The 27,000-nt window shown below is 38.6% G+C and overlaps 2 protein-coding genes across 3 annotated transcripts in view; both read left to right on the forward strand.

The window, feature by feature from the left end:
* The first annotated feature begins 188 nt into the window (after positions 1-188).
* Positions 189-23,823, forward strand: ABCB10 (ATP binding cassette subfamily B member 10). Its single transcript, XM_027657418.1, has 13 exons — positions 189-244; positions 8,185-8,385; positions 8,750-8,952; positions 10,601-10,735; positions 12,310-12,456; positions 13,214-13,349; positions 15,623-15,718; positions 18,289-18,498; positions 18,754-18,833; positions 20,567-20,747; positions 20,988-21,031; positions 22,482-22,516; positions 23,093-23,823. Exons 2-13 carry the CDS (start codon positions 8,223-8,225, stop codon positions 23,382-23,384), a joined length of 1,722 nt encoding a protein of 573 aa, XP_027513219.1. The 5' UTR covers positions 189-244; positions 8,185-8,222; the 3' UTR covers positions 23,385-23,823.
* Positions 23,824-25,657: 1,834 nt separating this feature from the next.
* NUP133 (nucleoporin 133) overlaps positions 25,658-27,000 on the forward strand; it is a 31,697-nt gene continuing 30,354 nt past the window's right edge. Inside the window, exon 1 of one of the 2 annotated variants that reach the window (XM_027657415.1) lies at positions 25,658-25,868. In XM_027657415.1, coding sequence (XP_027513216.1) covers positions 25,684-25,868 — 185 coding nt within the window. In that variant the 5' untranslated portion in view covers positions 25,658-25,683. The remainder of the gene's footprint in view (positions 25,869-27,000) is intronic. The other variant, XM_027657414.1, reaches the window with a different exon arrangement.

Consider the following 27,000-nt stretch of genomic DNA (forward strand, 5'->3'; position numbering starts at 1 on the left):
GCGGCCGCCGGGGCCGCCGCGCTCCGCGTCCCGCCGCGGCCGCTCGGCAGGTGCGGGGCGCTCCCGCTGCTGCTGCCGCCGCTGGACTCCCCGTCCTGCCGCCGCCTCCTCCTGCCCGTCCCAGCGCGCTCGCTGAGCACCGCGGCGGGCACGGAGCCGCCGGGGAGGGCTCCGGGCCCCCCGCCGCGCTTCGAGGCTCGGAGGCTGCTGGCCCTGGCGCACCCCGAGCGCTGGAGACTGACAGGTACCGGGGGCCGCCCCGGGGCTTGGTCCGAGCGGGAGGGGGCGGCGGGCGCCCCGCCCGGAGGGGCTGCCGGGGCCGGGGAGCGCGGCAGGGTGCGCCCCCCGAGCGGCCGCCGCCGGGGCGAAGGGAAGGTCGTGTTTCCCTCGCGAACCGGCGCCGCCGGCAGCATCCGAGCACAGCGTGGAACCTCCAAGCGAGCGTTCCGTACCTGCGAAAAGCTAAAGACATGCCTCCTCCCCACCTCCTCTCCTTGCCATCTCTTAATCTGTTGGGTTTTGAAGGGAAGGTAAAAACTTTTGGAAGTTACAGAACTCGGTTCCGTTTGTTTAATGCCTCTGTGCATGTTCAGCATTGGCTTCACAATCAGCTTGCAATAAATTCGGGTCCAACACTCTCTGGAATCAAGTAAAAATGGGAATCCGAAGCTTTTTTTTAAAAAAATTAATTAAAATTCTGTTTCCCAATAATTTTTTTGTTTAAAGCTTTTGTAAGGTGTTCTGAAAGGTATTTATTTTTAGTGGCTATACGGTGAAGTCAAACACCGTGGTTGTGTAAATTGCACCCTTAGCACTGATATTATGAACAAAGAGTAGAAACGAACTTTTCTTAACATTTTTTCTTGTGGGGTTGATAGGATAATAGCTGATAGTAAGGAAACAATATTAAATTATTATGTGGTTTGGTTTTTTTAAGTAATCTTTTTGGTGGACAGCATGTGCACTACCATGGCTGTGTGAGGCCTGTAGTCCTTTGCAGAAACTTGGGTAGTTCCTATGGAATGGGTAAATGGGTAAATGGTGTTTGAGAGAAGAGAGGTGAGATAGACTTATATAAAGAGATGGTTTGTGAGATGCAAAATACTTTGCACAAGGTTTATTCACAGGGGATATTTACAGAGTTTCATTACATGTTGGTACTACACAGCCAAAATAATTTGGATCCTAATGAATTTTTATAAATTTTAGACTACCTACTGATTTTGCAATGAAGTTTTGAGGTTTTCTCATTTAGATTTAATTAAGTAAATAAATCAGTTATTCGAAGGATGGCTTTTAGGACCCAAGGCTCCTAACTGAGAATTTAATTTAGTTCCCTTTACTGGGCACTTGCTGTCAGCTTGTTTGTCACAGGCAGGGTACGGTATACTTGTTTGTAATTATGTTTTGAAATAGAGCAAAGAGTCCTTAATCTGTGCAGTCTGCTGATGGTTTTATCAAAGTAGATCAACTATCACAGTTTCTAAAAATCAGCTACATGCAGCTTTGTCTTTTGAGATAAGAAAATGGCATGAATTAAAGTTTAAACAAAACCAACACAACAACATGATGATATCGAGTCATGCGGATGGAAAAATATGCAAATGTGACAACTGCTTTTCGATGTTCTGTTGGTCTTGGTTCTGGGAGAGGAGGGAATTTATGTAAAATTCTTATTTACTCATGCCCTACTTTAAAGACAACTTTTGTTGTTAAGTTGTAATTAAGTGGGAGGATGGAAAAGCAAACAAGGAAAATACTTCAGGTCATTGTAGAGTGTAGAAATAACAAATATGGACAAAATGCATTGTAGGTGGTTGTAGGGAAATTGCATCTACCCATTTTATCTAAAATATGTTAAAATATGCTGCAATTTTTCCTGTTGCAGCTTTGTACTGAGAAAGTAGTCCTTAAAAGCTCAATATCTCTGTTTTTCCTGCATTCAAAGAAAGAGGAAGGTTAATGGTTTCGCTGTATGAAAAAATGAACCAAGGATAAAACATTTTATTTCCTCTTCAAGTACCCATAACCAGTAAGCAAATGCTGTGTGATCTCTTCAGAGGCTTACAGGTGCTGTTTTGTTATACAGAAAGGTTGAGCTCTTCCAGGTTTTTTGCAGTTTATAGAACCAGTGGTCGGTAACACAGGAGTGTAGCATTACCACCTTGGAGTGCTGTGTGTCTTTTCTGTAATTCTACATGGCAGGACATAGTCTGCTCATTTCAGTTGTGCGTTGAAATTCATGGTCACAGAAGGTGAAGTAGTGGCAGTGAGGACAGTGGAAGACAGTGGAAGCAGAGGGAGATTTTTAAGGAAGTTGAGCAAGACTGGCTTCACCCGTCATGGTGTGCCGGGGAAATGGTGTCAGCTGATGAGGTGCAGGTACAGAGACAAAGGTGACCCACTCGTGTTGTGACTGGCACCAAAGGAGATAGTTGCATCTTGCTCTGTACGGGGCCTCTTCACCATCCTCTGGCTCAGGAAGAAGTGGTGTGCTCTGGCCCGGAGTTCCAGTGCGCTGGCACTCAACACCTCTTGCAATGCTCTCCTCGCAGAAGGAGCTTCTGACCCTCTGGAGGCTCTTAGGAATGAAAATGAATGTAACAAATGTCATACAGTTCAAAAAAAAAAAGAGGAAAATAAATATCAGTGTAATGTGTTCCATATCCAGTTACTTCTAGAGCAGGGTAGAGCTGCGAATGTATTTTAAATGGGACATGTGTGTTAAATTTTGTTGTTCCTAGTTAAAAGTGGTAAAAAGAGGACTAAACACTATGGCGGGAATTCACCCTGTCAGTGACCACAATTTTGTGTAGTGGAATTAGGAGTTTGTAAACCCTGTAATACCTCCTGGGTTTATCAAAGGAGAGAAGAAATTGCAGGAATTCTTTGGCTAATGTGGTGCAATCAGGTAAACCTGCATCTTCAGTTAAATTCAGTTCCTAGGGAAGAGGAGAGGGCCATTGTTGAAATTATTAAATCCTGCTCTGTGTGTGAGACCACAAAAATGCCTTTTCAAAATGATCCCCTTTATTTCCTCCTGCCTCCTTATTTCTTCCTGTGAGAATCTGTCTGTTGCATTTTATTCAAACCACTTTATCCACTCAAAGGAAACAATAGCTCTATTGAATTTTAAGTAAAGCATAAGAAACTCTGAAATTTTTAATCCCATAGCAAAGTGTGCCCTTTCCCTGTATAAAAATTCTTATACACTGAGCAGGAAGGTTTATTTTGTACACAGATATTCTCTAGAGATGTTCAAGAAATGGTATTTCATACGTTTTATTTGGTAATAAATTTTGGGCAAATTTGTAATAGCTGCTTTCCTATGCATTAAAATTTGCCATTAAATCAGAAGAACACTGCCTTATTCATAAATTGGATTCTTCTATACTTTAAAATTATACCAGGTGATGCATTTTCTTGTCCTTCGTTGAGAAATACTGGATTGTTGTAGATTCAAGGAATAAATGTCCTTGAAAACAATTCTTGGAAAAGTCAATTTAAAAAAAAAAAAGTTGTACCTAAGACTACATGATTTTTTTAGGTGTATTCCTTGTAATGTAGTTCAGAAACTATTTTAGTAATTCATTTGATTGGGGTTGACTGGGTTAGTGAGCAACTCGAATGTTTTTGTACAGGATGCAGAGTGAAATGTAGAACACATCATCTGTGAGCAGCGCTACTAGAAAATCATGCTTTTGGTTATTTGTACATGCTGATGTTTCTTAGATCAATACTTGAGTAGGAGTATCTTGGAAAACTTCGGTTATTTTAGGAAATTAAATTGGAGAGATAACATGTGTTTATTTTGTAGTAACACTTAAATGGTTTCATGTTGAAACTGTTGCTCTTCCAAGCATTGTAGCATGAATTTGAACATCGGGAGGCTCCTCACACATTGTTAAGGGTATGGTTTCCCCCCGACACCATTTAAAAATTAATTAGAAGTCAGGCAAGTGGCATCTTTCTGAAAAACCTGGTCCATCCTTGACAGTGAGTCGAATGAATTCTTTTATGTGCATAATGGCAAGGAAGCTAGTGGGAGCAGAAGGGAAGCTTACAGGCACTAGAATGCCCATCTCTTTGGGACCTCAGTTGAGCCCTAGCCTTCTAAATCTTGCTTTTTCTGTGCTGTCACCCAGTAGCTGGGAAATTTCTGGCCAAAATTTACCTGGCCACTGTTTATTGTTACAGTATTAGTGTAAAGTGGTTCTGCTTGTCTTAAAGTAACTCAACCATTTCTTGATTCTTCTGAGGCCAATTCTTGTGGTTTTAAAATTCCTATTTATGTATATGCAGGGTTAAGTTACTGATTGTCTTCTCATGTGCAGTGTGCCAAAAAATGTAGGTTGCATGGGTTTTTTGTGATTGTTTCCCGCCCTTGTTTTTCATCGTATTTTGTCAATGTTTGGTATGAAACTCACAAAATGTCCAGACAGCCTTGTAGCTTCATCCCAGAAAGTGTGCTTTTCTCTGACTATTTGTTAACAGTTTCTTATTTTAAACTGGTGGTGAACCATTAATAAAGCTACTTAGGTAAGACACTGCAGAAACAGTAGCTCCTGACCAATGTAATCAGTTGGGTGCTTAGAGATTAATTTATTTGGGGAATGTTTTTGCTGCATTATTTATGTGAATTGTGAAGATAGAAGGAATAATAGCTAGACTGATCTGACATAAAGACTATCTTCTACATGAGATAAAAATGAACCAGTTAAATGCCTTAATGTGAAATGCACAGTAAAAAAAGCGGTACAAATTCATTGTGGACCAGGATTCACTAAAAGGAAATGGACTTCACTTGACCAATAAATACAAAATCTACCAGTGCATCTTTTTCCCATAGAAGAAGAACTGAAGAGCCTGATCTTTGTTTATGCACCTGATAATGTGGTAGATTTTATTCATCACTCCAAATGCCCTTGTGGAAGGCCTCAGTGTTAAGCTAAAAAAATCCCCATGTATTAAATAAAACTGCACAGATAAGTGGTAAAGGATAGATATTCATGGTTCCTGGTAGAAGGACACTTCTCCCTGATCCAAAGCTTGTTTCTGACCTGCCAGCACTGCTCTTTAAATAAAACTAATACAATACTTAAAAGATTTCAGGAGGTAACATTCATAGCTTACTGAATTGTAAAAATTAGCTACGGTACCCTGTTGCTGGGTTACTGTGCACTGCCAAGTATCATTACCTCATTTTTCTGTCTTTCATCCCTGATTGGCTTGAATGATCTTAATTCATCTGAGGTCAAATCTTTATGTATTTGTCTTTAAAACAGCCCATCCCCCAACAGGCTTGCAAGCAATTTTTTTGGCTTTGTGAGCAGGATGCTCCGGTAAGAAGCAAAATTAGAAACGTTCACTCTCCTGTTGGTGTTCTTGCATGTAGAAATGGTTTATGTCACTTAGTGCATATTCTGAAGAGAAGTTTCTGATAGCTCTGCCTAGTTATTGCTTGTAAACATCCTGGTTTATCAGTTGGTGACCAGTTCCTTGTCCTTGAATGAAGTTACAGATCTGCTGTCAAGAAGCAAGTCCACGTTAGCCTTAACAGAGAGCATGTTGATCTTAACAGTGGTAAAGTTGTCGGGTTTTGCTGCAATCTAGATTTCTGTGGAAGTAGACAAGCAAAGTGTTTGCCTAACATTTCTAAGAGGGCTGCTCAGCTGCTGCAGCCAGCTTGCCTTGTCGTTGCTTCTGTTGCTACTTCGATGTCCTGGTTTCATAAGTTCCACAGATCTCCCTCACATTTTCTTTATTGCCATCTCATAGCCTACAAAAAGAGATTTACTGTAAAAAATAAAACTTCCAAAATACAGTATTTTGTTTGATGCAATTTTCTGGGTAGCAGAATAAGCTATGGGAAACTAATAGTATAAAGTTTACTCTGGCCTTTTTTTCTGTCAGTAACAAACTTCAGCGTCACTGAAGTGTCTCCATATCTGGTCACTGAACACCTTGTACTCCTCCCTTTAGCCGGTTATCACAATGACAGCTCTTCTTTGAATGAGGAGATAAAATGTGTTTGCTCATTCCTATTTCTCGAATTAGGCAACATTTTAAAACAAACAAACAAAAGCAACCACTTGACATCTGTGCAATTTTCCAGTTGTTCTGCTGGTATAATCAATGCAACAGTTTTAATTAGGGAATCTTATTTTGGATGCGATTTCTAATTAAATTAATAAATTCAGGTGTATTGCTTAAGTTTTTCATTAGTCTTCAGTTTGTTTTAGGTACTAGCATTTGCTTTTCATTCAGTTAAGGCTGTTGGAAGTAATTACAGTGAAACCCATGCTAGTTTGAATGAATAAGAACTGAAGGTAAATCCAAGCCAGGAAGGCTGTACCATTACACAGGAGCATATGGGGGGGTTAGCCATACAGTCCTCTTCCCTCTGTGAATATTTATATCTGTAGTTCATATGTCCTGTTCCATCCATAACTGAGAAACTGCCTGGGTTAATGGAGACTGAGCTGCCATGCAGCACTGTGTTTATAATCAGTGCTTTTGTTCATCTCCAGCTGCCTTGCAGAGCAACCAGCTTTTCCTGATAGGAAATGACCTGGCTTTTGTTGGATTTTCCCCTGCTGTTTCACAGCTTGAATACACCAACCAGCCTGTTAATAAGGTCACTCATGAAGTTTTAGCTAGCAAATAATATGCTTATGAGATGTGCCTATGGCATGGATCACATAAGTTTGCAGCAGGAAGTTTTTCACTTTCTACTATGACTTCTTACAGTTTCTATAGCTTCAAGTTAAAGATCCTAGTCCTGTATATTTCATATGCTTGCTGGCCTGAGTGTGACACAAGGGAAATATAGCTAATAAATCTTGAATAAGAACCACAGGCTGCAGGTTAGATGCAACAGCAGGGATAAAGCTTGTTTGGCCAGTGTGTGGAGCTCCGGGGCACTGCAGTGAAAGTGCAGAGAAATGTTTGCTTGAGGTGATGAAAGGTATGCATTTTTTGTACCCTGAATTCTCCCTTATAAATGCCCAGCTGTATTTACACTTCAAGTAAAAACTGAAACAAAGTGGAGGTGGTAAGAGGCATCGAACCGTCTGTGTCAAGTGTTAGAAATATTGCTTACAGCAGTGTGCTGCTGAGAGGCTGGCTGCTGTCTTCATCGTAGAAGGTGATACAAGAAGCTTAGTAGAACAGAACTAAAATTCAGGCAGCTTCAGGACTTTCAGCACAGTGTCTTTTTGCCTTCAAAGGCAAAAATCTGCTAGTAGTTTTGTAGGAATCCTGTGAATGGTTGCTTTAAGTGTGGGGTTGGCTGTTGGAAAATTATGCTGTATAAGTGTCATTGTTTTTTGTGGTTCAGTGGTTTTCATATCAAGTTTGTTCAGTTTTCAATTAAGATATGGGTTTTTCCTAGCTCTCAGGATTCCAAGCTTGGCTTGCCTTTTTAAACTGCATTCTTGGCTCAAGAAATTTCATTGCAGATTAAAGTTCAAAAGGCCAAGTCTTGGTCCAGTGTGACTTTCATTCTCTGTGATACAGTTTCAAACAGTTACACAGGTTGTTCCATGGATGATGCTGCAACTAGAATTCAAGAGCTCTGCTCATCAGCAAATGTGCTTCTAATGAAAGCTTATACTATTTTTCTTTTAGACCAACAGTAGTAAAGAGTAAAACAAAATTAATGTTGTCAGTCAAGAGAAATTAAATGGGTTTTTGTTCTTTTTTTTCCCCCTCAATAAAATTGCATGGTTTATATGATGATCAGATCTTTACTTCAGTCCATTGTTATCTCAGAAACAGACAACTGAAAGCTTTCATAGAGTAACAAGCATGAATAATAAAACCCAAAACAAACAGGATTTGAAGGCTTGTTTGTGAGAATTTGGCAACTGTTAATGCTCTTTAAGGATGACATCTATGAAAGGTTAACCTTGTTGGATGGTGATGTGGGAGGTTAGACAAGAAAAGCGATTCCAGGACTGTGATTGTATACAGAGGCTTTCAGGGTCTTAAAATGTACCTTACCTAAATTAATTTATACAGTGACTTAAAACACCTTATTCAGAACTAGGCCTAAAAGATTAGCAGTTATTTCAATTGGCGCTCACAAGCTTAGTAGAAATTTGAAGTGAGAAATTATTTCATTTGTACTATTAATGATCTTGCAAGTTCAGAATAATTTTCCTTTTCCTTGTTGATTTGCAGCTGCTGTTGGCTTTCTGACAGTTTCCAGTGTCATAACGATGTCAGCCCCTTTCTTCATGGGCAAAGTTATTGACATTATTTATACAAATCCCAGTGAGGATTTCACTGACAGCCTGACCAACCTGTGTGCCTTGCTGAGTGGAATCTTTTTATGTGGTGGTGCTGCTAATGCTACTCGTGTCTACCTCATGCAGACTGCAGGTAAAAACAGAAGCAAAAAGTAGTACTGAGAGTTATCATGTCTTTTACAGAGTCATGATATCCAATGATCTTAAATAAATTCTTGGCACTGGCTGAGAGGTCCTATTGGAATCAGTAGCTTTTTTTTACCAGATAAAAAGTAAACTAATAGTGTAAGGATAAGTATGCTGGAATAATTTTTCATTTTTAGTTACTGTTACGTGACATTTTAAGGATTACTCTTTTCTAGTATATTAAAACCTTGTAATGTGACTTGTTCATTCCTGTGTAATCCTGTAATTTTTATATTGTTATTGTTTATATTGTTTATATTGTCTGTGTAAAGTCTTGTGTGACATGCTTGACTGACTTCTGTTTCTGACAGGACAAAGAATTGTGAAACGTTTGAGAGCAACCATGTTCTCCTCTATTCTGAAGCAAGAAACGGCTTTCTTTGACAAGACCAGAACAGGAGAGCTGATAAACCGCTTATCTTCAGATACAGCCCTCTTGGGCCGTTCAGTGACCGAAAACCTTTCAGATGGGCTCAGAGCAGGAGCACAAGCATCTGTTGGGGTTGCAATGATGGTATGGTGGTCTGTTCCCTGCTTGACACTTCTTGCGGTTTCACATTGGTTTCAGTGCTGTTAGGTAACGTATGAGTGTGAGTCAGTCCTGGAACAGTTGTGTGTTCTTGGACATGGGTGTATTTCACTGATTATCTAGAATAGATGCACAGATTATTGCAGTAGATGATGTGCCTGTAGCCAGTTGATGTTTACTCACAAGCAGAATTTGGAGGATGAAGGACTGAAATTAACTACTGTTGATGCCCAAAGTTATCAAGCAAAGTGTAGTAGGCAAATAGCTTAATTGCATTTTTACTGGAGATATTAAAATCAGTGATGACATTCCCATAGCTGTAAGTAAAATAAGGTGTGAAGGGCCTGATGAAAAAGTCATTAAAGCTGGTTGATTCTAGTTAAAGCCTAGGTGAGCAAAGGCAGCACTGCATATCAAATCAGTGCTGAGGATTTTTACAAGTATTAGACTATCTGCCTTAGTTTGTCAGTAAGGAATATATTTATGAAGGAAGTGTGCTAGTGAAGGCTTCAGTGAAGTGCATTAGTGCATTCCTTGGTGGTCAGTTGGTTTACATAAAAATCTGACTTCTCTTGATGTTCTTTGTGACATGAGTATTTTTATGCTTATCTGAGAAAAGATGCATTGGTGGCAATTATCTTTAATGAAGGTGGAGTAGTTTCTGCTGTCTACTTGGATTTAAAAACAGATGGCAAAAAGTCTCCTTGTAAAAATAAGCTTCCAATATTGACATTATTAGAAACTGTTAAGAGTTTCCACTATGAAACTTTAAAGCCTTAATATTTTGTCACTGATAAGAATTATGGCTTTCTGTATTTATATAAGAAAAGAGAGTCTAAGGTTAAACGAAATAGCTTTATATAAGACATTCTGCTCCGAAATACTGCAATGATATAGTGCTAAGAGGTGGACTGTAAAAGCTTGCCCAGAAAAAAGACATTATTATGAAATAATTATAGAGCCCGTCAATTATGTCAATTTTGAATTTTTCTGGAGATTTTTGTTTTCAATACAGAAAGCAAGATGAAATTAAAACATGTTAGATCTAATTTGAGTAGATCATATGAAGAGAAACTCTTTAGGAGCTTTAATGATGATTGTTACAACTGATAAGGTTTGCAGCAGTAAATTAAATACATTGTTCCACCCATTTGTGAGTGCTAGGGAGTACTGCTGACTCCATCTGTTCCTCAGTTACACAGAAGTAGTGTATGATATTTCTCTACTCAAACTTTCTGTATTACACAATCTATTTAAAAGTTGTGAAAGCACTTTATAAACTGTATATTATTAGCTTATGTCCTTCAGCATAAGCAAGAGATTTCCTGGTAGGCCTGTTTACTGGTGAGTTAAGAAACTTAACTAAGACCACACAGTGGACCAGTGAGAAAGCTAGAAATGAAATCCAGACCACTTTGCCTATAATCTTTTGTTCTAACCATGGGATACTTCCCAAATGCTGTGGAGGAATGGATGTTTTGCCTGGAAAAAATTAAACAAATGAAACCATGGCAGCACTAAATTACAATCCTACTAGTTTTAGAAAACTCTAGCAAGGGAATTTGTACTTCAGTACTCCAGTGATTATTTTTAATCTGATTACTAACCCCTGACACATACCCTTTTCTTCTAGTTTTTTGTGTCTCCTAGCCTTGCTGCATTTGTTCTGAGTGTTGTGCCACCCTTGGCTGTCCTGGCTGTGATTTATGGAAGATACTTGCGAAAACTTACAAAAATTACCCAAGATTCTCTTGCAGAAGCAACACAGGTAATCTTTTAACAGATGCTTTCTAGTTGACTTCAAAGTTGCTCTAGTATATTTAGGTTAATATCTCTTAAATTATAGATCTTCTGAAGATAATTGTACTGTTCATTGCCCTAAGCCATGCTGAGCCTCTAGTTTTGCACCTGAATATGAAATATAAATATCAGTAACACTTATTCATAGATCTCAAAAACAACCATCTTCCATTGTCCATAACAATATCATGTGGAGATACTAGGCCTTGGTGATTGAAAATGTAGGAAAGGATGAGGAGGGTAGGCTTTAGCTTTGTGAGAGCATAAAAAAATGCTCTATTAAGCCTATTGAGTTCTGTGTAATTTGGTATGTGGGTTTGAGAAACACTTTTATTGGATTACAGTTATGAGATTGAAACCATCAGAAGCATCCTAGATGCATGCTTGCTTTGCTAGCAAATCCTTCTCTGGAGTGCATCCCTGACATATGACCTTATTGTCATCTCTTTAACGTTTATGAGGCTTGACATTTCTTAAACTTTTCTGGGCATCTCAGCACATACCCAGATATCTGGGAGGAAAGTAGAGGAATCTGTTGTTTCTGAAGAGGCTGCTGTAGAGGACCCTTCATTGTGTTTGCTTACCACACTGAAATATTCCGAAGCACTATCAGAGAACAGTAGTGATAGTGACCTTTTCCTCAAAGGCTGAGGGTGAGCATCCATCATGAAAAAGCATAGAAATATAATTAGGAAAGATCTAGTTAAAATAGCCACAGTTGTCAGCTGATATGAACTTGGAATGTCCTTTGTAGGACTTCTGCAATTTGACTGTGCAGAAGTCAAATTGTTTGTCTTCTGTTTTTCTTCCTCATACAGTGTTGAAAGGCAGCTCATGCCTTTGTAAACCATGTGTGGGACAAGCAATGAGCAGTTCAAATTCTGAGGTTGAATGGGTGATGGAAGAAGGAGAATTATTTTTTTTTATATCATAGTTTTACATACAAAAAGGGGCCTTGGTTTTTGTAAGACCATCACGGTGTCATAACATAGTCTAATTGATTACAATAGAGGTATTTTAGAATTACTACTTTGCTGTTTAGAAGTTAAAATAAAATACTGAGTTGAAATGAGACATTAGTAGATGGGCTAAATTAATTCCCAGTGTTGCTTTGATCAAATGAGTGGAATTGTTTTAAGAAATAACTGTAGGCTGTTTTACATGCTTTAGTATAGAATAGAATATTAATATTCTTTATTTTTCCCCTCCCCACGTTATTATTGCAAATTATTGTGAATAGTAATTTCTCCCACAGGGAAATTTTTTAACCCTGCTTTTATATTTTTCTGCCTCTGCTGGCATTTAAGACAATCCTGCAGTTCTTTATAAACTGCCTGGGCATGCAGTTTACTTTTAACCTGATAGAATTGCAAAAAAAAGGGGAGTGGGGTGTGGAGAAGAAGGCATGAGAAATTTTTCCGTGGTATCCCAAGATATGGAGATTAGTGTAGTGATATTGGTTTAACTTTGACATGTTCTGTAATATGAACATTTCAAATTGTGTGTCTCTGTGTATTTGTTTTGTTCTTTGCTTTAATGTAGTTAGCTGAAGAGCGTATTGGAAACATAAGAACAGTTCGAGCTTTTGGGCAAGAAGTGGCTGAAATGGAGAAGTATACAAATAAAGTTGAATATGTGCTCCAACTGGCTAAAAAAGAGGCACTGGTTCGGGCAGGATTCTTTGGAGCAGTAAGTATATTTTAATTAAAGTAAGCCAACCATGTTATGCCAAGTACCAATTATTTTAAAATTCATGAGGATACTTCAAAATCTGCAAATAAATGGTTGAAAATAATAAATGAATAAAACTGTGGGAAGACTGGACTTAAATCAGTCTAAATTGCTGTGAAACTGCATCTCAAGATACAGTGGTATGATAAAGTTACTTTAGGCATCTATTTCTGCCCCATACCCTTAGTGGGGACTACTTATCTGAGGCTACACCTCCTATTCAAGGAAGTAAACCTGTGGAAACCTTCCCCCACCCACTTTACAGGTTTGACTCCCTGATGAGATGAGCTTCAATGCATAGAAAGCTCAGGACCGTGCAGGTGTGGGAGGGAGGACAGGGAGGGTTGGACTGCTTTTTCCCATAACTTAATTGCTTAATTGTATTTCAAAACTGTAACAAAACTGCAGACAATCAACTCTTCTTTACTGATGGTTCAGAATAATGTCTGACATTCCTTTCCATCTTGGGAATTAAAAAACAGAGTTGCTTGCTTTTTAACCACTTTTTGGATAGCACAGTGCAGTGCCACTGGATGTCTGGCTGGCTGTTGGCTGGGTTTGCTTTAGAATTGTTGAATTTAACTCAGTCCTCCAAAAGCATAGATACCTGTAGTATGAGAGTTCTTTTTATTAGAAGGAAAATTCTGAAACAATGTTTTAGAGAATGAAATTTAAATGGATGTGACAAAATATGCCTTTTTCTCTTTTTCCTTAGACTGGTCTTTCTGGAAATTTAATTGTCCTCTCAGTCTTATACAAAGGAGGATTACTAATGGGCAATGCCTACATGACAGTTGGTGAACTCTCATCTTTCCTAATGTATGCTTTCTGGGTTGGAATAAGCATTGGAGGTATGGAATGGGAAATTAGATTTTCTTCACTTCAAAGCATTACAGTCAGTATGGGAGCAGGAGGGAAGAAGCTCTTAAAAGATCTGGCTTTCTTAAGAAGTCTCTTCCACATGATCTTCCCAGGAAATCATGCTTGCTTTTTTCTGAAGAGTTAATGAAAATAATATTTTTTCACTTAATCTTAATATAAACCTTCTGTTTTCCAAAAAGAATACAGAGATTATTTTTTTCAATGTGTGCATGTGACAGATACATATTACTTTAATTTTGTTTAGGTCTGAATTAAGATAAATGACATATTGTGTAAAGAAATCATACTTGTATTATATTTTTTACAAAATATGTGGGTCTGCGTTAAACATACTTTATTTAGAAAGGCACATAAAATTTAGCTGTAATTCAGTATACAGTGTCCCGAACTGGAAGAGTAAACAAAGTGCCAGCAGAACACTGCACTCTGGTGCTAACCTTCTGGTTTTCCTTACTGACTGACACCTCCTTGAAGCTCACACTCTGTAATCTACTGGTCCAGAAACAAGCTGTTCATCTTTTTGATAAAACTGTCTTCATGGCTGCATACAGGCAAAAATTAAGATAAAGGGCTTTGAAGTTTGACAACTTATTGGAGTGTTCTTCTTTAAAATGAGCCTGTTACTTCTGATAGACAGGGAGGGCGATGGAGCTTGCCTGTATTCTCCTTTTCTAAGACTAAGCTTGATATCATAGATGCACTTGAGGGCAAAATGTACAAAACCTGCTTCCTTGTATATAAAAATTCCAGTGGCACCCATTCCAGCTACCCAAACCATTTCTTCTCTGCTTAGCTCATCCAAGTTTGGTAAATGGACAGATACCCAGCACTTTAAAAACATGGAACAAATTAATGTTAAATAAATGAAGGTTAGAAGCACTGCTAAAAATGTCATTGAATTAACTTTTATTTCCTATAACATCTTTTTAAATTCTACTAAAGATTATGGAGAATGTAGATCTACACAGAGCTCATTCTCATGGGGACTCTGAAGCACAGGTGTCTTGCCACAAGAGGCCTGCCTTTCTTGATGCCTACAAGGCATATAAATCTTCCAAGTGCTAAGTCTGCTCAGTATATGTCATCATTAATACATATAGGAGTTCATGCAACTCCATGAGTGGTTGTGAATTTGCAAACCTCAGTGCTTGAGTTTCAAGGTGCCCTGTGAGGCTTATGCCTTCCCTGCTGTTCTAGGATGTAGATGCTTTGGCTCTTTTTCCCAAACAGACAACTTGTCACCATGGCTAGTGCCTTGTGTTGCAAGCTTTCAGATAGTCCTCAGCATCAGCATGATGAAATGCCCTGCCTACACTTATGGACTTGTGATCTTGAGCTGGACTTGTTGCTCTGCAAGCATAAACCAGTAAACCCGTTCTAATATACTCTGGGTTTTTTGCCCTGCTGAAATCACTCACAACACTGTAAGCATTTTAAGGTGTAAGTATGTTTTTTCTGTTCTAATTCAGAGATTTTGAAATTGGTGCCTTTTTGTTTTGAGAGACAGACAAAAAATAAAGAAATAGGACATTTTATATTTATACCTTACTCCATTTTTAGTTCTACGTCAGTTTTCTGTGTTTATTTCAGCTGGAAAGCCCTTCACCCAAGCTACCTCCAAGCTGATTCACACAGCTGCTGAGAGCTGGGACCCAGTACTATATGCAGGCCTTGTCCTTAGCTTTTGCTTTCTCCAGTAATGTTTGAAGCATACTGACATGGGAGACTTTTTTTTTCCCATTGTCCGTTCTCCACATAGCTTCTCAAGTGTCAGTTCAGCCTTCAGTTTCATGCCCTCTCTCCGCTGTGGCTGACTCAGCCAGGCTCCCCTGTAGTAGCATAAACCTGTCTGACAAAGAAGGGCATTCAGAATGCTCCATTCTACTGCATGATTTGGAATGGTTGGATGCATGGTTGGATGCAAAGCTATTTCCCAAAGCTGGATGCTGTTCCTCCTGACAGATGACTGAAAAAGAGCGTACACATAATGCTAAGTGTATTAACATTTTCTTCAGAATTATTTGGTTTACAGATATAAATAAGAATGGTGAATGAGGGTTATTGGTAGCTCTCAAATGAGACTAGATAAGATTTAAATCAACATTTCACAGTCTGTTGGAATAAAAGATCCCCTACACATCTGATCCTTCAATGCTGCTGATGAAAAGTATAATGATAATTTTATCTCTCCTATGTCTTCCATTCCATATGGATGCATAATACTGTACTGTTTTTTGTTTAGGTCTAAGTTCCTTTTATTCTGAGCTAATGAAAGGACTAGGTGCTGGTGGACGTCTTTGGGAACTTATTGAAAGGAAGCCCCAACTTCCATTTGATGGTGGGTTCTTGGTTTGTTACTCTTCATAGGTTGATTTTTCTCTTATGGGTCAGGAGTACTTCAGAAGGGGGTGCACAATATTTAAAGTTAGTACTAACTTACATTCTTTTGAAAGAAACTAGATACAAGGGTTAACTCTTCTGACTTTTCATAAGTATGAAACAGATGATGAAAGTTTCCTTTAATCAAAAATTTTAGAAGCCAAAAACTTAGCTTAATTACTTTTGACTCAATTAATTTTTCTTTAGTTAATTCAGAATATGATTTTAAACTTACTACTTTGAAAGTTATGTGATTGGGGACGTGCTGATTTCTAGCTTTTTGGAATGTTTTTTGATGTCATCACCACTTCCTCTTGGATCAACTTTAGAGTGAAAAGACTGGAAGGAAGCAAAAAGAGAGGAGGGAGGAGCTCTGAGATGGCCGTGTCTCATATTTCTACTGAAAGGCTTACTGTGCTCATCTCTAATGGCTAAGAAATGACCAGTCTGAAAAGAGAAGCTTTTGAAACCGGGTGGTTTTCATTAAGAGTATTTCAAGCTTAAACGTTTCATACTGATCCAGTGAAAACAGATCCTTAGTGAAACGTGTTGATTTGAAACCTAAATTGCAAACACAGACAGTTTGAGGTGTTTCAGCGACATCTGCCAAACTGAATTTTCAAGTTCTTCTGCCATAGGAATGAAGGCATGATTGGGGAATAAAAGGAAAGAAAGGAGGAAGGCTAATATGGGAATCCTGCTTCTTGGGAGAGTGTGGATGTGCAGCTACAGCAGGTGTTGCGTTTGGAATGTTATGCACCTCCTTCCTCACAGTAGTACTACCCACATTTCTTCCTTACTTCGAGGGGCAATGTCTTGTTTTCACAGAACACTGGCTGTTGCTGGTGACAACGAATATCTCAGCAACAAATTATAATGTCTCTTTTTCCTGCATCTAGAATTCAAACAGGAAGAAAGTATATGGCTTTTAGATATTTCTACAGTAATATATAGAGGAAAGAGTTGTGGTAGCAGACTTCCTATATTGCGGTAGATTTCAGTGTTTCAGGCCACGGAATAGACTGTGCAATAACTGGAAATGAGACTTAAGATAAGCAACTACTTGTTACTGTGGTAATAATAAGGATTATGGTGCTAGCACAGGATTTAGCAAATACATTTCTTTTCCCAAAAGGTGGTTTACAAATCATTGTGTAAACAATAAAGTTACAGTGTGTATGTCCATAGGTGTAAGTCAAGGAAGGAATCTGGAATTGTATGCTCTTGCCCTTACCATTTCAATGATACTACCATTAAAATGAAAACTTGGAGAAGAAATGGGAATCTAGAGGAAAAAAAAGCAAAGTAAATTATCTGCTCTAGAAACAGCGGAACTAGTGAAATCTTGATTGCTGCTGGTGGGTGTCTGTGTTCCTATCCACAGTTACTGTTTAACCAAACATGGCCACGTGCTACCATGTGCCCTGGTTAGCTGGGGGTTACTTGTGTGCTGCATCTGAAAAGAATTAAGGGGTTTGAGTTGCATGTCTCTAGCATGAGCAAACACAATTCTGGTGTTGCTCTAGTCTGCCAGTTTTCACAAAACTGGTAGGAATTTCATCAGTGCGACTCAGTCCTTCGGGATTGCAGCACCACTGTTCAATTAGTTTGCTGTGTATGGATATGTATCACTGGGATTTAACAGAGCTTGGAGAAATTGTGTCTTTGTCTTACCTATTTATAAGCTTCTTTTACTAATTATATTCTTTTAAGATAATTGTTTCAACCAAATGGTGTGCTCCAGAAAGAAGCTGGTTTTATTTAACTTTGGCAGTCTTGTTCATTCATGGTGGATTGTTACAGTATTTCACAAACTGAAATTTTTGTTTCAGTGACCTGTAGCCTAAGAGTCAGGCCTCTGATTTGCATTTGAATACACTGTTGTCCTGAATTTATTAAATGTACTTTCCACTTAAGAGAAAAAATAAAACTAAAAAAAGGCTGTTAGTGCAACGAACCTAGCAGCACTTTATTCCAGTGACAGCCTCTGCTTAAAAGCTACCCAGTTAAGAGGTAGTGGAGAAGGAACTGCTCTTATTCAAAGAGAAGAGTGTTTCAGGTGAGTTTTGTGGCTTGGTGAAAGGGCAATAAGTGATTTGCAATGTTTATCTTTTTGTGTTCTATGGTAACAGGACTTTGGCCTTCACCAATGCCATTTATTTAATTGCTCCTAATTGACAAAGCTTAAATCGTTTATAATATGTTTAAAAATTCAGATAATTCTAGGAGAGGTTATCGTTGTTAGTTGTTAGGTATTGCAAGATGCAAATTCTCCCTCTTGCTGTAGGTAGCCTACAGCTTCAGTGGTGGTGAGCAACCTGAAATTGCATTCAGGTACAACTGGTGTACCACACTGATTCACTCATAGCTGAAATATAACCCCTGTGGTCCCGAATCATGGCTTGCAGCTATTCATAGATTGAATGTGGAGGTAGATATTTCTATTAAGTGTCGGTAAAGCAAGTTCTAGGAGGGCTGAGCTAATTGTTTTTCTGTTCACGTTTCTGTATTTTATTCTTTGTCATATAGAGGGAATCACATTAGGCAAAGACACATTCAGAGGTGCTTTGGAATTCAAAGATGTCGAGTTTGCATATCCAACACGTCCAGAAACATCAATTTTCAAAGATTTCAGCCTTTCCATTCCAGCTGGCTCTGTTATGGCTCTGGTTGGCCCAAGTGGTACAGGGAAATCAACTATTGTATCCCTTCTGCTGCGGCTGTATGATCCTATCTCAGGTATGTTTTGTGTGTTGCTCTCATTTGTGACAATTAATGCCTTGCGTGTCAAATAGACCTTAAACAGCAGGGGTTCCTGTGCTTGAGGCCCATGTTTCCCCTTGGGGTGTTTGGTTTCCCTGTGGTGGTGCCTGTGTAGCTGTTCTGATCCACCAGTACAGCATTTGATTCCTCACAGGTCATGATTCTCAACTGTTCTTTGTCTCTTTTCAAAATGTGTCAAACACACTTCACTTTACTGTTTCTTAATTTAAGGTACTATCACTGTTGATGGCTTTGATATCCGCCAGTTAAATCCACTGTGGTTCAGGACAAAGATTGGAACAGTAAGTCAGGTAAGGAAGAAATAAAAAATTCCAAGTGGATGAAATAGTTTTGTGTGATCAGCTAGCTTTACTTCACTTTTCTTCTTTCTAAAACTGTATAATATTGCTTCCCAGTGAAATCCCTCCATCTCACCATAACTACTGTTGCACATGCTTTGTTCTAGAAAGAATATTTAGAGCTAGTCCCATTATTCTGTAGTCTGTTTTTACAATAATCATAGAGATTCAAAATGTTAGCTCAGGAGAAAAGTGCACATGGAGACTGGAAAGTATGTTGCTATAAATTGTATGAGTATGACCATGGTGATGTTTGCTATAATTTGTTGAAGAAAGTAACACAAAGCTTAACACTTAATTGGCTTTCATATGAATGGAAGTCACACAACCATATTTTACACAACCATTTCAAAAAACTGACCTTCTATGTTCTGTGTTATTTCCAAGAAAACACAATTCCATTAGGAAAGCATGAAAATACAGTTGGCACGTACTCTTACAGTGCCACCTCCCAAACAACCTCCAAATTCTGGAAGTACAGAGAGATGTTCAGTGGTGTCTTAAAAATAAACTATTTCACCAATTAAAATGTTCATTCCCTTGTCTCCCCAGATGCTTCACAGTGCAATTAACTGTTAGGCTGGTGTTCTGTTTAAAAGCATATGGGTATCTGGATATTTGTTGCATTTCAAAACAACTTCTTTATGTAATAATGCCACCAAAAGCTTTTGTGCAAATATTATTTTCCCGTTTGCACATTAGCACATTTCTTTTTGACTTAATATATTCCATTTGAACTACCAGTAGGAGATTCATACTGGTATTCATACTATGTATGTCTCTACTCAGACTTACCTTGTTTCAGATGTTTTCCCAATGTACATCACTTGTCTTATCTCACAGTTCTTTGTTGCAAGCTTTAGTATTAATTAAATGCACAAAATGCCATCAAATCTGTGTAGAGATTCAGAGAAGAATCATCGATGCAAATCATAGAAGAGTTTGTATTGGAACGGACCTCTAAATGTCATCTAATCCAACCCCCCTACACTGAGCAGGGACACCTTCAACTGGATCAGGTTGCTCAGAGCCCCATCCAGCCTGACCTTGAATGTTTCCAGGGATGAGGCATCAACCACCTCTCTGGGCAACCTATTCCAGTGTTTTACCATCCCCACTGTAAAAAGTATCTTCCTTATATCTAATCTAAACCAACCCTCCTTTAGTTTAAAACCATCACCCCTTGTCCTATCACAACAGGCCCTCCTAAAAAGTCTATGCCGATCTTTCTCATAGCCCCCCCCCTTTACGTACTGAAACACCACAATCTGGTCTCCCTGGAGCCTTCTCTTCTCCAGGCTGAACATCCCCAACTCTCTCAGCCTTTCCTCACAGAAGAGGTGCTCCATCCCTCCCATGATGATGATATGTAGCAAAGTACAAAAGGAAGGTTTTCTAATGTTTGAATGTATGGCTCTTTCTAAACTCTTCCTAAAATATTAGGAATTGAGAGTTGTTTTGTCAGTTAAAAAAAGCAACTTACTTTTTAGTTGGTTTTCACTGCTCATGTTGGTGTTACGAAAGGGGTTTTTTTATTTGTTTTTAATTCATATAACTCTAGTTTACATATTCTTTATATGAATATTGTGAGTTCTTGTAAGTGGGATTTATGTTACTTGAGATACAGACAATACATGTATATAATTACAGATCTACCATATTAGTTATGTGTTTGAATTTTTCAGGAACCAATTCTCTTCTCCTGTTCTATTGCTGAAAATATTGCCTATGGTGCAGAGGATCCTTCCACTGTGACTGCAGAGGAGATTCAGAAAGTTGCTGAAATAGCTAATGCTGCTGGTTTTATCAGAGGTTTTCCAAAAGGGTTTGACACTGTAGTTGGAGAAAAAGGCATTTTGCTTTCAGGTGTGTCTTTATGTTGCTTATTTTAAAAATCTTGATGCTATAACGTGAAGTAAAAATTCTATTATTTTTTGTTACCACTTTTTTCTCCAAGTCATAACCTACCGTGAGCGTTAAAAGAATCCCCCCTTCATTTCCATTCCCCTCCCTAAAGTACATGGGCCTAATTCTGCTGAGCCCAGTATTCAGTTAAAATTTCTTACGTGTGTTTTCCTATTTCAATGAACGGATCTTTTCCCCTAGGTGGGCAGAAGCAACGAATTGCAATTGCTCGAGCTTTGCTCAAGGTAAGCCACCACCCAAACAACTATTTAACCACTTTTTGGGCAGAGGCAGGAAGCATTAAAAAAGAGGAGATCTTTCAATGGGAGATGTAGAAAAATATTTTTAAAAAGAAAATTGTATCTTTTCCATTAATGAAATTGGAAAGGGCTGAGCGGCTTAACTAAAGACAACTTCCTTCAGTGCTTCTTCCTATCTTTCAGTCATGTTTTTTGATAGTTCTTGCCAAGACTGATGTTCAATCACTGTGTAATGGCTCACTTTTATAGGGATGAAGGAAGGCTTTAAGAATGTGGTACTAGTAAACTTGAAAATGATGCTTCCATGTTCAGATCTCTCTCATTCATGGGTTAGTTTTTCTGGGTGGCAGTTTACTTGTACTTTAGATGCCTTGTCTTAGCTTTGAGGGGAAGTGGCCTGGATTTGGGACAAGATAATATTTCAGGCACAATGTTGTGACACTTTTTTTCTTCAAAGATTGATATAGATCTAGCTTTAGGGCAGGCTCTGTGCTGCACAAATTTGAGAGGCTTCTGAGGATGAGAAGGACAGGGAGCTTGCAGGGAGGGAGTTTGGTGCTGATGCTCAGCTGGAAGTTTTGATCCTTGCTGAACTCAGTTTACATTCATGCTACGCCACACAGGTCTCCATACCATCCTAGCATGCCTACTTCTAATAGATTAATAGGAATTTCATTATACCAGTTCTCTTTTACCACAAATGTTGAAAAGCTGATTGTATTTCAGGTCATGCATTTTATACAGTTCATGGGATTAGAGACTTTATTTCATGGGGAAAAAAAGGCTGTAAAAATAAATGAGTAGCAGATAAACTGGGGTAGTTTGGGGTGCAGTAGAGTTCCTTCTCTCCCAGATAAAGCTTTTACTCAAGTTTATCAGGGAAGTTTGGGTTATGTACTGTAACTCAGAAGTGAATTCTTCTAAGGGATTTGAGTGCTGGCAGTTTGTTTTTTTTAAAAAAAAATCACTTATTCGGGAAGAGTTCTTAAATGCTAGTTCATAACTACTACGTATTTTATCTGTGGGTGAAATACTGCTTGTTGGTAGGGTTTTGTTAACTTTTTGTTACCAGTTTTATATATCAGACTGACTGCAAGCAGAGTGTAGCTGAGCCTGTGTGAAAGGAAACTGAACTTTTGACCACAGTGCTGCCAAGTATGCATTAAAAATCATCTCCCACCTTTAGTTTGTATCTTTCAAATAGTTACCTAGGAATAGTATTCTGCTATTTTAGTTTGGAAAATTTGAAGATGAAAGAGTGTTGTTTCTGATTTGTTGTCTTAGCATTAAGATTTCTTAAAAGTAATGCTTTCAATTCTTTTTGATGAAATAAGTACTCTTACTTGGAGTTTTAAGCTATATGAATCCTGTTCTTTATGATATAAATATTCATATCTTGTTTAATTATTATAACCAATTTTACTTTCTTCTTCAGAATCCTAAAATTCTTCTGTTAGATGAAGCAACAAGGTAAGAAAGAAAAGAAATAGAAACTTAGAAATTATGTACCTGTAAAATTCAGATTTGAGACCCCTTCTTTCTTTCTCTGCATGCCCTTGCACAAACTCTCTAGCCCCCTTATTGTTCTCTACCCAAAAAAAAGAATGTGCCTTCTAGAATGTGTGACTTGATTAGGAGATCTATGATGAAAGCTGTTTATGCAAAGTGTAAGGGATAGCTGGTAAATCTGTAATATGTAACTTGATTTTGAAGCTCTCCTTAAAGCTTTTTTGTATCTTTAATTTAAATTTAGATCTTAGTGTAAAAGATATAATTATTCTGCAGTACAACTGTTTTTTTCCCACTGAATCAATTTAGTGTTATTTCTCCATGCTTATTTTTGCATGTGAGAATTGTAATGCCTATAACTTGGATGTGAACACTAAGCAAATTCATGAAACTTCCCTGCAGTTCCAGTAGTTCATCCTCACCAGCAATAGAGAGGGTTTGCAATTTTGGTAAAATAAGCCTAATGCAGACAAAACTAACCTGTCTTAAAATAACAAATATCCTCCTCTGTCACGTCCCCACCCTATTTCTTACTAGTGCTTTGGATGCTGAAAATGAATATCTAGTGCAAGAAGCTCTGGACCGCCTGATGGAAGGGAGGACAGTCCTAATTATTGCTCATCGTCTGTCTACTATTCAAAATGCCGATTTTGTTGCAGTCCTTGGCCAGGGTAAAATTCTCGAATGTGGAAAACATGAGGAACTACTTGCAAATCCAAATGGACTTTTCAGGAAACTAATGCAGAAACAAGCTTTTCTTCAGAACAGTGATACTTTTGCATTAGATTTACAATCCAGAGAAAAGAATATATTAAAAGAAAATGTATGAGAATGTGTATGAATAATGGAAGCTTACAAACTACAAAGACTATAACTTATGTTTCAGTTATGTAAAGTAAATGTTATATTTTTCCAAAATGTACAAAATATTCTTTTGAAACTTAAATGTGTTTAAACTTTTTATTGAAAGCTTTTTAATAATTATTGCAACTTTTAAAAATGTTTATCACATTGAGATAATTTCAGTGTATAGATTTTTCTGCTTTGTGTTACATTGAGAACATTTAAAATCTTATTTGCTGTAATGCACTGTATGATTATATGCTCCATTCTCAAGTAAGTTCAGTATTTTAAGGATAATTAAATGAGAAATACTATAATTTTCATATCATTATCTCTCTCTTTTCAAGGAACTTTTGTATTTTGTGCTTGTCAGTAGTCTTACAATGCTGGAATTCAAAAATGCATGACACTAATGGACTCTGTAAGTTCTGTCTGACTTCCACTGCACTGTCCTTCTAGTTACCATTTGTTTTGAAATGTGCTTATGTGTTCTGAACTTGATTATCATCTCCCTCTACAGTTGCTGTAAAGAATTACGTACAAAAACACATTTTAGAGAGTATGAAAGCATGAGTTGGAGGAAAGTTCTTTAAAAAACCAAACCCAACAAAAAAAGACAACCAAACAAAAACCCTGACTTTACATAAAGACAAAGGAAGTATATTAGTATATGAAGTCAGCATAGAAAAATCTAAAATTTGGTATGCATTTTCTTCCCTTTTCTATTTTCCCATTTCTTTAGTTTCACTTGCTTTCTAAGAAGACATCCAAAAGAACATGCCCTTACATATGTATGTTTTTGTCTTTTTTTAAGGCATATGTGAGTTTTGTATACTTAATTTAATTTTCAGTCATAGAAATCATGAGTTTTGCCTAACTACTTTATAAAGAACAACTAGTAAACTACCTTCTCAAGGACAACTGGTAAAATAGGAGAATTACATTAATTTAAATAACTGCAAGAGGATACATTTGGCAGTGTAGAATTGGCTTTATAATTCTAATTTAAGAATCTCTTTCAATATAATCTCTGAAGATGCAAAACCCCACAAGGTGATTTTAAAATCCACCAGTTAAGCCTCTAACCCTTATCAGCATAAACTATTTCTGTGTTGAAAATAAGATTTAAATGTTGAGTTGTATCCTCCCTCCTGAAGATGGAGATATTAACACAGGGCTGGGACAACAGAAAGAAGCCGAGTAATTCCCTAATTAAGTGTAGCTATCTGTAGACAGGAGTCAGTCAGCAAAAAATGACTGTTCAAGCTACATTGCCTTAAATATTTTAGTGACAACATATGAAGGGTTTTAAAAATAATTTGAATGTCACTATTCATTGATATTGGAAAGTGTGGATGTCAGCTTGAATTTTATTCAGGTTTTTCCCTGTATGCTTGTTTATGTGTGCAGTTCCTGATTTGGTTTGTTTTTCTCGATGAAGTGACAGAAACATGATGATTTAGCATCATCTGTATAGAGAAGGATCCTACATTCATGTAATATTATAGTGAAGCTCCACTAGATCTTCATATTTTGCTTTTCCCATAAAATCAAAGCAAAAGGAGACAGCTTTAATTTAAAAGGCAAAGCACTTAAACTGACAGGTACCTTATACTTCAGTCGTGCCACATTAACCGTCTCAAGTTTATCTGCTCTGCATTTGGGTTCTGTCATATTGGACCACATCCAACACAGAAAACCTAACAGACCTGACTCTTTAATCAAAGAACATGTTTTTGGAAAATTATAGGAAATTTTTGAATATGCTGGTTTTGGTTAATTTTATTGTTAACTAATTAGCTTTATTGATACTATACATGCAACTCAACTTCTTCCCCAAGTGGATGGTACCTACCTACCTTCTGAAAGCTCTTTTTCATACAAGCCAATGCCATTGAGTATTTTCTTTCAGTGAGGAAAATTTACTTCCCCTTGAATGCTAAAATCTTATTGCTATACCACTGAATAGTTGTAGTGCGTGATTGTTATTTACCACAGCTGTGAAACATACCACCTTTCCACGCTCCACCTGGTTAGTGCCAGCTAACCGTGTGAGTTCAGTGAGACACGGCACCTAAACCCAGCCTTGGGAATCCGGGACAGGTATCCCGTGGGAGCAGCCCGACGGGTGCTGCGGGATTTCCATCGCTCCCCGGCAGGGGCCGCGCTCGGCTCCTCCCAGCGCTTCCCTCTCCGCTCCTCCCTCCCGTCCCCGCCCCGCGGTGACGCGCTCAGCCGGCGCCTGGCGGGAGTACGGGCCCGGCGCTACTCCCGCATCCTCAGCCATGTTCCCGTCGGCTCCCGCCTCGCCGCGGACCCCCAGCGGGTCAGCCCGCAGGACCCTGGGCAGCGCCGCCCCCAGCCCTCTGTCCCGGCCGGGCGGCAGGAAGAACATGCCCGTCGTGGCGGCCGCCGCCTCCCCGGTGCTGTTCTCGCCGGCGGCGCGGAGGAGCGGCTCCCTCTCGGCACGGTGAGTCCTGCCCCGCGCCTGGCAGACCCTGCCGCGGTGCTGGATGCTCGAGGAGCTGCAGGTTGCAACGTTGCTGTTTCGCGAACGCGGGTTTACCATTTTTGGGGTTTGGTTTTTTGGGGGGAATTTACTCTGAGATAATCTGTATCCGTGATCACCCATAAGCCTCTTTCCAATAGTGTGTTGTTTGGTCTTTTTTGTTTGCGGTGTGCTTTTGAACAGTGTGCGTGCTAGGTCATTCGAGTACTCAGGAAGCTCTGTGTGGAGTCGTCATGATGATGTTTTATGTTTTGCCTTTTGTTCCACATTAGTAACTCAGAAGTTCTGTTTGCTGTTTATCCTAAATAACACTGTACTGTCAAGACACTGTCACTCTGGAAGTTGGTTTCGTTGAAGATAGTGCTGAAGATTTTAGACAACAGTATGGATTTATACAATGGAACTTTTCCTCTAGTGTATAAATTAGCCTTTCTTTATTATTTTTGCTTATTGCTTTCTTTTATACAGGATTTGTTCTACAATAAGCTTCCACTGAAAGAAAATGATTCATTTTCAAGCTCCCTGTTTATACATATATTCCTATTATGATTTTCTGTTCATGGAGGAGAGGAGAGTATGAAGCAGAAACCTACAATGTGGTAGACATCACCCTTACTTCACAGAACAGATAGCATGTTGTCCATTTAAAGGACCACTCTCTACAGGCATTGTTCTCCAAGGACCATGTCACCCACACGTTTAAGCCTTCCATAACAAGGGTCCTTCAGGCACTGGATACGTAGACTAAGATTTGTGAGAAAATTTAAAGGCTGTGTTATTGCAGTTGTGGATCATCACTGAAGGCTGAATCAGCATTATATAAAATATTGTTATTATTATAATTAGTATTAATTTATTTTACTTTATTTCAATTATTGGACTGTTGTTACCTCAACCTACAAGTTTAATGTGTTTTTTTCTCCTGATTCTCCTCCCTGTCCCACCAGGGGGGTGAAGGGAGTGAGCAAGCCACTGCTTAGTAGTGAGTTGTCAGCTGGGATTAGACCCTGACACCAGTTTAAGAAGACACACCTATATCAGAGGAAATAAAAACAAAACCTATGAGAGTTACTAAACTACACTTACTCTTTTT

This window comes from Corapipo altera, unplaced genomic scaffold (genome assembly GCF_003945725.1).
Source record: "Corapipo altera isolate COAL_440 unplaced genomic scaffold, ASM394572v1 2c, whole genome shotgun sequence".
In the NCBI taxonomy this organism is placed as follows: domain Eukaryota; kingdom Metazoa; phylum Chordata; class Aves; order Passeriformes; family Pipridae; genus Corapipo; species Corapipo altera.